Genomic DNA, 10,136 nt, shown 5'->3' with positions numbered 1-10,136 from the left:
GCGAGGAGCCGCTGCTGGTCGACAGCGATGGCTGTCTGGTTGGTGTAAAAGATCTGGAGGAACCCAATGTCCAGCGATATAAGATCTGATAGCAACGCCGGGTCCAGCAGTGGTAGAGACAATGCGTCATAGAGCGTTTTGGCTTTGGTCACTAGTCGTTGGCAGGCCATCGAGTCGGTGGGACATGACGCACAGACGTCAGTCGTCGACACCGAGCCACCGAGAAGCCAAAGTGCAAAGACAGCGTTGAAGCTGTGCCACTCGAGGGTCAACGGTGCCTGGCTGCCGCAGACGTCGTCGAATCGAAATGTTTGCTGCACAAAGCTCTGCGGTCGTCCCAGAGTGCACATGGGATTGCCCGAGACAAAGCCGAGCTCACGATTTAGCCAGCGGCGTGGCGTCACGAGCAGCGTCTCGCGGGACATGTCGACCGATGGCATTGTGGTCGACGTCACAAGTGCTGCGACGAGGGTCGCTTCAAACGCTTGCACAGCGGTGAGGAGGCGCGGTGGTGGCGGTACCCACTTGACGTCAATGCTGCCGAACGGTCCGAGGTTGTTGTGGATGGCCTGTTGTACTGGTTTGAGCGGAGGTTGCATAGCGAACGCCTCAATCTGACTCGCGTCCACGTCGCCAAAGTAGTTGGTCGTACCCCGAACGAGACTCTGGTTGGACCCAATGGCGTACAAGTCGTTGTACAAGAGATTGTAGAGGACCTTGGTCGTTCGAAACGTCCACCGATTGGTCGTCGATATTGTCTTGAGCGGCAACGACAATATCTGTCCGAGTGCTGTCTCGACCCAGATCGACTCGGACACGCCGATGCTGATACCGGTGCCGTACTGCAGCGTATAGCGCTCAAGCCCGTACGACGCCCAGAGTGCCACTTCGTCTGCCTCGGGCGTCCACACGTGCGTCTCTAGAGTCGAGAGCCACGCTGCGCCAGCCGACCCACTTTGCGCAATCGGATGCGCTATAGTCGACAGAAAGAGTCCTTGGGTCGCGTCCAGAAAGCCGCTGAAATCAATGTTGCGGAGCACCGTCTCGAGGTGTACAGCGCCGTTCGTGGCTTCATACAGAGCACATCGCGCTTGGCGCTTGGTCGTGTATGCGAGCTCGTACGTCTTGTTGAGGTCGGCCCAGCAGTAGGGCGAGACCATCTTGACGACCTGCGTTGCGCCAAGGCGTCGCAGACCCCGCACCCCATCAAGAAGACGGGTGAGCTCCTGGTACATGATGAGGCGCGGATACGCCGGACTCGCGCCTTGAAGTGACGGTACAAAAGCGGATTGAGGTGCAAGGACGTCGATAGCGCCGGACCTGGAGAGAGCGAGGTGGTGGTTGAGGATGGCGACGAGGATCGGTGTTGCTGAGCTAAAGTTGGGCACGAAAAAGTCGGTCTCGAGATACGAGGCAAAGATAGCGAGGGCGCAGGTGCTGATGCCAATTGAAACAACGACAGAGAGCATGCCACCGAGCTCGACGAGGCGGCGGCCAAGGCAGTGAAATCGCTGAGGCGAAAATGTGCAAGAGATGCCAGGACCCGTGGCCACGGACGGGCGAACTTGAATCTGCATCGGCGCCGATGGCACGAGGTGAACCTGCTGTTGAACGACTTGTGAGAGTGTCGGGACGGTTACGACGCCGTACCGGTTCCGAGTCAAGTCGCGCCCACTGTACCGGATGCGACAAACGCGGCGTCCCTCGAGCTCTGTTGAACCGTCATAAGTTGGTCGCTGTTCGTTCGGCGTCGACGCAAGCGTTGCGAGGAGAGCTGGTACGAACGCTTTGGTTCAGAATTCGATCGCACGCAAACATGAAGTTATGCTGGATTATATAGCGCCGCTCGGCGGTGGTTCACCAGTTGACGACACTCTCCGCGATGCGCGACGCCTTGGTCGGGGGTGTACCAGTCTGAAAAGTCGAGAGGGCCCGATGTGTGAGAGCGCAGAGGTCATCAAAGGCGGCGACGCAGTGGATGGTATTCCGTGGATCTATCTTTATCCTTGTTTGGCTAGTAGATAGTTTTGGCATGCCCGAGGACGACGCTTTGGCAAGCTACCTCGAGAAGCTCAAGAAGGAGCTGCAAGCCAAAGGCGTCCCGAAAGCGCAGCTCGCCATGCAGCTCGACAAGGTACGACACCCTTGCGTGGCTCTGAACGATCTCGCGGTATAGGAGTACATTGCCAAGCGCCCGTACCTGTCGCCAGCGTTCACCAAGATGGAAGTGCTTGCGATTGGTACCCTCCTCGATGCTCGATGCGTGCCGAGCACTGCTTCTAGTCTCGGCGTACGACGAGAGCGTCATTGCGCTTCAAGAAATGGGCAAGTCGGACTTCTTAGATCCGCTCGGGTGGGACTTTCCGCCGTCCGAAGCCGTCCTCACCACCGTGCGCTGCGTCCTCTGGCTCTTCAACGTGCCGTCGCCGAAGGCCACAGCCGCTGTGCTTTGGTCGGGCGTCTGGGCCGCGTGGATCGTCAAGAACATTGACGCACACCTCTGCGGGTGGGAGTGGGTCGCGTGCAATGAACCCATGGGCCTCTTCACCAAGCCGTACGACCTCTCGCGCCATCACCTTGACGACCTTCTGTTGTCGCTGCCGTCGACGTACCAAGTGCCGCCGACCGATCCGTCGTGGCAGCGCATGCCCGCGTACCTCCGACTCCGAGACTGGGTCTCCTGCGCCCTCAACCACGTGCACATGCAAGCGCATCTCTTGCCGACGGCGGTCGCGGCGCCGTACTTGGCCAAGGTCCTCGAGCCCCCGACCCGGACGCCAAAGGAAAACGTGTGGTTCATGGCGCACACGGAGGACGGCGGCGTCCCGTACTACTACAACCGCGACACCCAAGCGTGCGTGCTTGATGAGCCGCCGTACGTGTTTGCATAGATCGTTGACCGGCATTGGGAGCGTGTGATGTGTAGGGACTTTGACGGCGCAAGGGCTGTCGTGCCCCGCTTCATGGAGCTACAGATGCTCGAGGTCCTTCTCTCAGACGCCAAGCTGCGTGCAGACGTTGAGGTCCGTCGCGTCGCACTCGAGCTCGCGCGGGACAAGGACAACGCGTGGGTCGAGTGCGTCGATCCCGCAACCAAGGCGCGCTACTACTACAGCTTCCAGCGCTGCAAGCTCACGTTTTCGCGGCCCAACTCGCGCAACATCATCAAGGCCGAGAGCAGCCCGGGTTACCGCAGCGTCGTGCGCCTCCAGAGCGCGTACCGGCGGCGACAGGCGCTGTCGCTCGTGCGGGAGAAGCGCGCGAAGCGACAGCACATGCCACGCTTCGCGTCGCGCCACTTTGGATAGTATATAGCAAGCATCGATTACAAAAGCGTGGACGGTTAGTCGGTCTTGGCCTTCTCGAGGCGCAGCCAGTTGCGGCGCACAACGAGGCTCCAGAGCAGGCACGGCGCGAACGGGGCCATGACGATGTAGAAGCCTTCGACCGCGTCCGTGTAGTGCTGCAGCACATAGAGCACGATCGCGAGGAGCGTGAAGAGGCCGTACATGCCCGCGACGAAGTCGTAGTTGATCGTCTCGGCCGGGGCAAAGAGGTTGAACGCCATGCTGTCTGTCTCTTCCTTGGCCGCGTGGTCGAAAATGATGAAAAGCCTCGAAGGCAGAGATCGCATATTCGTGTACTTCGAACTTCGAGTTCGGCTTGGTCGTGGAATCAACGCCATCGCCACTACGAGTCTAAGCTAAACGAGCGACACGACACTAGCGATCTAGAGCTGCGGTAGAGCACGTACCCCGCCCGTACTACAGTATTGCGGTCGAAAGGGTTTGAACTCGCAAGCATGGGCAGGGCTTGGCAGGGACCTAACTTTTCACGCCGTAAATGCACCCATAATAGCAGTGCGCGCGGCATGGAGCGCACAAGTCGAGTAAGACAGGACACGGCGCTCTCGTATGTGAGGACGAGCGTGTGTCGTTGCTTGAACGGTGCGTATCCAGGTCCATATACCGAGGCTCAGTAAAGGGGTAGGGCAGGGGTAGGGGTACTGCCCTCGACCTGCTCCCGACACAACCACTGCGAAATGCAAGGCCGAAAGCGAGGGCGCGCATTGAGAACACTTTGTCTCCTGTATCCATGTCACGCGTCATACCATGACGACCACCATCGGACTCATATAATCAAGGTGTTGGATTCACATACATTAGTAGTCGGCAGTCTGCTCGTCGACGCCTTGCTCGTCAATCTGCTTGGCGATGACGCGGGCGACGACCGTGTCGCCCGTGACGTTGACCGCGGCCGTGAACCGATCGACAAACCAATCGAGGAGGAGGAGCGTCTGAAGCGCGCCGGGCACTTGGTTGGAGTTCACCGATGTGAGCGACGTCCAAATGCAGTAGAGCACGGCGGGGCAGCCACCGGGCACGGGCGCGACAGCCATCGAGCCGACAAGACTCAGCACAATGGTCAAGAAGAGGTCGAGGCCCGAGAGCGTGGCGCCGGCGCTATTGGCCAAAAACACAATGCCGACCGAGAGGTAAATCGCGGCGCCGTCCTTGTTGAGCGGCGCGCCGAGCGTAATGACAAAGCGCGAGAGCGACTGGCTCACTTCTTTCGTGCCCTCGACGCAGCGCATGCACACGGGCAGCGTCGCGGCGCTCGAGGCCGTGCAAAATGCAAACAGCTGCGCGGGAAACATCTTGAGCAGGTACGGGTACGGGTTGATGCGCGCCAAGAGCGCTAAAAAGAGCGGCAACAGCATGCACGTGTACACGACGATCGCAATGCCCAGCGTCAGCATGAACGCGTACGTTTGCGCAAAGAATGCGCGTCCGTCGCCAACGATGGGCTGCTTGGCGGCCGCGACGCCCGCCACCAAGGACGCGACGCCGATCGGGGCGAGCACGAGCAGCCAGTGCACAAGCACCGTGCACACGTGGTTGACTTGGCGCAGAATGTCCATGACGTAATGCGTACCGGTCGAGTTTTGACGGTAATTCTTGCACACGGCGGCGCCAAAGAGGAGCCCAAACATCGCCACCGAGAGGACGTTGGTCGACACCATGGCCTTGACGACATTGTCGGGCACAATGTCGTTGGAGATGTCAATCACTGCCTGGGCAAACGTCCGCTTGGGCATCGCGCCAATGTCGGCGTTCTTCACAAAGACGTTGTTGGTATCGCGCATGACAAAGGACGAGTTGGCCATCGCGCGGGCGTCCAAAGGGTCCCGGCTCTCGCATGTGATGGTGCCGTTGGTTGAGAGCGTCATAAACTTGTCGTCGGACGGAAGGCTGCCGCAGCGCAGCCACATCTTGGCGTCCGACGTAATGTCGCGCTGCCGGTGCGATTCGTCAATGTTCTGAAACTGAGACGCAAATGCCAGCGCAATCAAGAGCCCGGTCGTCGCCGCGAGCACCTTGGTCAGGAAAAAGTACAATGCGACGCGCCACGAGATCGCCGTGCCCTTCCCGATACGCAGCATCTCGGAGACACTGAGCGCCATGGACGAGAGCACGAGCGGAATGACGATGCACGTCATGGCGCGGTAGAAGAGCGACCCGACGAGCGAGACCCACTGCGCGGCGACTGGTGAAATGTTGTCGCCGTTGAGCGCCTTGTAGTTGGCGAGGACGCCGCCGACGATTGCGCCGACGACCGCACCGATGAACATGGCTGTCGGACTGCGCATCTTGGCCGCAAAGCCATAGTCGCTCGGGTTGTACGTCGGCGGCTTGCGCGCTGGTGTCGGCGTCCGGTGCGCAGGCTGCGCAAAGTGCGTGTTGGGCGGCGGCCGCGGCACCGACATGGCTCGGTGGTCCCGGTTCGCGTCGTAGAGCAGACCGTGCGTGTTGGCCTTCTGATGCTGCTGCATCTCAATAAAGTTGGCTTGCGGCGTCGACTCTTGCGGGATCTCGCCATCAAAGAGGATGATCCGGGGGCGGGCAGCGGCCATGGTGACGAGGTTGTTGATCGAGAACCTGTCTTTTCACCAATGATGCTGCCTACAAACCACGCTCGTGTCGTCTGACTCGGCGCGTGAGTCGCGCCCGTGTATCCGCCGGGAACGAGCAGGTGGTGGACCACCGCGCCAGATTGCCCTTTCTACCGAGTGTAAAGGTGCGTTATAACACAGCGCCTGGGTCGGCTAGTTGCACGCAACATTACGCGGGCTCGCTGTCGCAGCGTTCGACGCATCGTCTCGTGCACGCACGTACGTACAAGCACTGCTCAAATGCTCTAGAGTCGCCACGACATGGAACGTGGACTGCACCCACATCTCATGTACTGTACGTATGAGGACACGCAGAATCCGAACTCGCAGCACGCGAATGCTCGTTCTTGCTCATTGCTCGTCCGTCTTCGAGAACCAGAAGAGAGGATCGATGGCGCGAAGGCGCTACGGGTACGACTTATGCGAGATAAATCTATGATCACACTTGCATGGCGAGGACCCAAGGACTATTACAGCGCGGCTGGTGTAGGTGCGGCTGGTGTTGCTCCTCGATCGATCTCTGTTGTGTGACAAGAAAGAGGACCCCATGCTGTCCAAGCTTGCTGACTTGGCGCACACGCTTGGACTGCGAAGCTTAGTCGACTATGTATACTAGTAGAGGATGCGCAGTCGCCATCAATCCATGAGACTCGTCATGGGACTGGACGAGGCGGACGAGAAACGCATTGCGTGCATGCACGTGTAGCTGCGTGCGACTAGCCTCACGGTGGCGTCGACGCCTAACATTCCAGACAGCCGCGTCACATAACAGTAGGACCCCGGGGGAGCTCCTGGGGGGTGGACCCATAAACCAGATCTCCGTTGAAGAATCTCGGAAATGTGGCACCTGGTAGAGACAAGACCGAGCAGCTGGTTGCACAGCGTTGTCTTCGATCTTCGCTGAAGTTCCAACACGTCTTCGATGCGCTTGATTGGCTGCAATTCAACGTAATTTGCACGAATCGGGTTCGTTCGTATGGCTGTGTTGGATTGGTCGAAAACACTTGCTTTTTGGGCCAATGGCATCGCGAAGCGCTTCCGCATCCTCAGGCTTCGTTGGACAAACTCAAGATGCTGCGGCGCGTAGCAGTACTGGCCCGCCACGCCGCTCGGCAGGCATCCCGCGTGCGAACGCAGCAGCGCTCGGTGGTCTCTGTCACGCACCCGTTGCGCCATGCGCAGCCTTTTTCTCTGCATGTGCGATCGCTGCATGGTGCGTCGGTGCCAACTGACAATGTAATCCTACGCGACAATCGCCAGTCCTCATGCGTCTTGCTACGTAGGCCTTTTGGGACGAGGTCCAGGCGCTGCATGTGCGCGCCTACAAGGAGGACGCTGTCGCGCAATATGAGCTAGGGCTCATGTACCTCGAAGACGACGAGGCCAATGACGCGACGTCGGCCGAAGACGAGTGGCTCCTCGATGCCGAGGACATGCGCCAAAAGGCAAATGCAACCACCGACCCGCAGGACATCAGGACCATTCGGAAGCAGGCGCGCAAGATGTACAAGGCGTACCGCGAAGAGCAAAAGAAGAAGACACAGGCCGCGAGTCTCGTCCAGCATACGACGACTGACGCCTTGGACGACGTCTTTGGCAGCATCGTCGAGCCGCTCTTGAACGGGCGCAAGAAACTACCGCCGCTCGACGAGGCCTTTGTGGCCCCGTCCGACCCGATGGAGCTCATGCGCCAAGACAACGCCAAGGGTGTCGAGTGGCTCCGCCGCGCGGCCGATGCCGGGTACGTCACCCTCTCCAAGGACACGTCCTCATACAGAGTCATTGCAGGCACCGCGACGCCTACGTCCGCCTCGGGAACCTCTGCATGGAGCACGACCCGCCGCTCGCGCACGCCGGCGCCGCGTGGTACTCGCTCCTCGCCAACTGCCAGAACCCGCACCCGGATGCGCTCTACAACCTTGGGCTGCTCTACTACAACGGCAGCGCCAACTCAGTGCCTCCGATCCCCACGGACGCTGAGCGCGCGATGAGCTACTTTATGAAGGCGGCCGAGGTCGGCGACCCCAGTGCGCTCTTCTTCATGGGTCATGTGCTACACGTCGGCCACGATGTCGTCCCGGCGAACGCGACCAGCAGCCTCCTCATGCTCGAAGCGGCCGCTGACAAAGGTCATGGCGGCGCCCGCTACTACCTCGCCCAGCTCTACCGCAGCGGGGACGAGACCATGGGTATCGCGCCCGACGCTGAGGTGTTTTGGCGCTACCTCGAGGCCGCTGTCGCATGCGACGACGCCGACGCCATCTACTGCATGGCCGACGCCTACCACTACGGTCTGCCTCCGCTGACGGCGCCCGACATGCGGCAAGCGATCGAATATTACACGCAAGCGGCAAAACTCGAACACGCCGACGCGCTCTGCTGCCTCGGCGCGCTCAAGTACGAACGCCGCGAGTACACCAAGGCCTTTCAGTACTACCAAGCGGCGGCCGACCGCCACTCGATGTCGGCGTGGAAGAACCTCGCCGACATGTACTACACGGGGACGGGTGTGCCCCAGAGCAAAAAGACAGCCGAGTCGATTCTCGACATGCTCAAGCAGCTCGAAGCCGCCGAGTAGACTTGCGCAATACACACGTCGTCAACAGTACTTAGTCGCGGGACATGGGGTTGATGTACGTCTCGACCGTCGACATGGGGAACCCCGGGAAGCCCATGGGCGGAAACGGCGACGTTGTCACTGGGTTGGACTTGGGCGCTGGCGCGATGGCCACGACGTCCCGCCGCGGCGACGGCAACGACGACGTCGACGATGGCGCACTCACCGAGAGGACTTCGGCCAGTGCAGGTGTCGACGCCACCACCACGGGGGCAACCACGGCGGGTGCTTCGATAGGCGTCTCGGCCGCCTCGACCTATGCGTTGTATGCAGCGTGATTGCAACGAGAATGAAGCTCGGACCGTGTCTTCAACCGGCGCGACGGGCTCGGCCGGCAGCTCGCGCGCTATGCACTACAGTGACGGACGCAGGAGACGGGAGGAATGGTACCGTAGACATCGGTCGCAGCTTGGGTGTGCGCCGCAATGTTGACAAAGCCGACCGACTCGCCGTTCGAATGGCGCACACTCGCGGGTAGACGGTGAAGATACCCGTGGCCGACCTCGGCGCCGAGGAAACCAAAGCCTTCGCCGCCCCAGCGGTCGTTGGGCACGATCGTGACCAGCCGGACCTGGTCTGTTCTGGCGCTACGACGAGACAACCATGAGTCTACCGCAGTCGTGCAGTGAGTGCGTCGTACCTGTAGACGTAGCACTGCAAAGGCTTGTCGAGGCTGTCCAAAATCTCATCGTAGAGGTCTTCGGGATCTAGTCGACATGTCGTCATCGACAGCAAGACAGCGTCGTCATTACCTCGAAAAACGCGCTCGTGCGTGCCAAGGAGGAAGTCTGCCTCGGGCTCGAGCGTCGCAAGCTGCGCCGGCGACTTGTCGGCCACCTCCTACAGACGTCGCGGTTGAGTGCACACGCTTCGTGGATCTTGCGCGTACAAGCACGTGGAGCAGGTTGTCTTCGGCGCCTTCAAACGAGTCAAAGCGGATCGTGACGCCCAGCATGCCCTTCCCAGGCCATTGGCGCGTCGGTGTCATCTCGAGCTCTAGTCATTTGCATCCAGGACAGGCGAGGACGGCAACGTCATGTACCGCGGGTCGTCTGCGACTTGATGTTGTATATCGAGAGCTTCATGGGCACGTCTTCGCTCTGTGCAATGATCTCCATGAACGTCGCGTCCTTCGTGTCCTACACAGGTGGGCGTGAGCGCGCCGTCGCCATGACCTCTTGATGCATACCAATCGAATGCCATTCGCCGCCACGATAAAGTCAAAGAACGAGACAAAGCCGACCGTTGACGAGGGCGAGTTCTCCTGGATGCCAAGCACGCGGAAGCCAGAGCTCGAGCCATCGCCCTCTTCCGGGACCGGCGACGCGGGCGTCGACTGCTCGCTGCCCATCGTGCTCGGTCGACGAAGTTGGTATCTCCTCTGGCATTTGATGTTTCACAAGTATGCATTTTAAGAGGTCCAGTCTATTATCACGCAACTTGAAGTCGGGCCGCGCCAAATCCACCACACCTGGACCGGATCCCGGTAGGAGCAGAAGAGGTCAGGGTCGTCGCCCAAGATCAGCGATTGACGCCGAGAGCTGACGCCGAAGTATGTGCGGGTAC

At 60.1% G+C, this 10,136-nt stretch overlaps 6 protein-coding genes across 6 annotated transcripts; 2 read left to right on the top strand and 4 right to left on the bottom strand.

The window, feature by feature from the left end:
* Nucleotides 1-148: 148 nt before the first annotated feature.
* SDRG_00217 (hypothetical protein) lies at nucleotides 149-1,577 on the bottom strand (the record flags this gene model as incomplete). Its single annotated transcript, XM_008605685.1, has 2 exons — nucleotides 149-151; nucleotides 198-1,577. 2 exons carry the CDS (start codon nucleotides 1,575-1,577, stop codon nucleotides 149-151), a joined length of 1,383 nt encoding a protein of 460 aa, XP_008603907.1.
* Nucleotides 1,578-2,030: 453 nt separating this feature from the next.
* Nucleotides 2,031-3,308, top strand: SDRG_00216 (hypothetical protein; the record flags this gene model as incomplete). The annotated part of the gene is made up of 4 exons (XM_008605684.1): nucleotides 2,031-2,134; nucleotides 2,177-2,240; nucleotides 2,284-2,875; nucleotides 2,927-3,308. Coding segments are annotated over 4 exons (1,142 nt in total), but the record flags the coding sequence as incomplete, so codon positions are not given.
* On the bottom strand, nucleotides 3,300-3,602 carry SDRG_00215 (hypothetical protein). The gene has a single exon (XM_008605683.1). The coding sequence runs from the start codon at nucleotides 3,566-3,568 to the stop codon at nucleotides 3,344-3,346; it is 225 nt and encodes a 74-aa protein (XP_008603905.1). The 5' UTR covers nucleotides 3,569-3,602; the 3' UTR covers nucleotides 3,300-3,343.
* Nucleotides 3,603-4,125: 523 nt separating this feature from the next.
* Nucleotides 4,126-6,071, bottom strand: SDRG_00214 (hypothetical protein). The gene has a single exon (XM_008605682.1). It carries the CDS (start codon nucleotides 5,912-5,914, stop codon nucleotides 4,163-4,165), a length of 1,752 nt encoding a protein of 583 aa, XP_008603904.1. The 5' UTR covers nucleotides 5,915-6,071; the 3' UTR covers nucleotides 4,126-4,162.
* A 953-nt stretch (nucleotides 6,072-7,024) lies between these two features.
* On the top strand, nucleotides 7,025-8,531 carry SDRG_00213 (hypothetical protein; the record flags this gene model as incomplete). Its single annotated transcript, XM_008605681.1, has 3 exons — nucleotides 7,025-7,189; nucleotides 7,237-7,694; nucleotides 7,742-8,531. 3 exons carry the CDS (start codon nucleotides 7,025-7,027, stop codon nucleotides 8,529-8,531), a joined length of 1,413 nt encoding a protein of 470 aa, XP_008603903.1.
* Nucleotides 8,453-9,944, bottom strand: SDRG_00212 (hypothetical protein). Its single transcript, XM_008605680.1, has 8 exons — nucleotides 9,760-9,944; nucleotides 9,613-9,709; nucleotides 9,460-9,566; nucleotides 9,323-9,410; nucleotides 9,211-9,277; nucleotides 8,961-9,157; nucleotides 8,873-8,916; nucleotides 8,453-8,826 (listed from the first exon to the last, which is right to left on the bottom strand). The coding sequence occupies exons 1-8, from the start codon at nucleotides 9,919-9,921 to the stop codon at nucleotides 8,563-8,565; spliced, it is 1,026 nt and encodes a 341-aa protein (XP_008603902.1). The 5' UTR covers nucleotides 9,922-9,944; the 3' UTR covers nucleotides 8,453-8,562.
* Nucleotides 9,945-10,136: the final 192 nt, after the last annotated feature.

The sequence above is a fragment of the Saprolegnia diclina genome (genome assembly GCF_000281045.1).
Source record: "Saprolegnia diclina VS20 unplaced genomic scaffold supercont1.1, whole genome shotgun sequence".
NCBI classification, from domain to species: Eukaryota; Oomycota; class Saprolegniomycetes; order Saprolegniales; family Saprolegniaceae; genus Saprolegnia; species Saprolegnia diclina.
This window is presented reverse-complemented; position numbering and strand designations above follow the sequence as displayed.

Coding starts and splice junctions, on each gene's coding strand:
- SDRG_00215 (XM_008605683.1), bottom strand. CDS start 3,568: ATGGCGTTCAACCTCTTTGCCCCGGCCGAGACGATCAACTACGACTTC.
- SDRG_00214 (XM_008605682.1), bottom strand. CDS start 5,914: ATGGCCGCTGCCCGCCCCCGGATCATCCTCTTTGATGGCGAGATCCCG.
- SDRG_00212 (XM_008605680.1), bottom strand. CDS start 9,921: ATGGGCAGCGAGCAGTCGACGCCCGCGTCGCCGGTCCCGGAAGAGGGC. Junction 9,158..9,210: donor TTGCAGTGCTACGTCTACAG/GTACGACGCACT, acceptor GTCTCGTCGTAG/CGCCAGAACAGACCAGGTCC. Junction 8,917..8,960: donor AGCTGCGACCGATGTCTACG/GTACCATTCCTC, acceptor TGTAGTGCATAG/CGCGCGAGCTGCCGGCCGAG.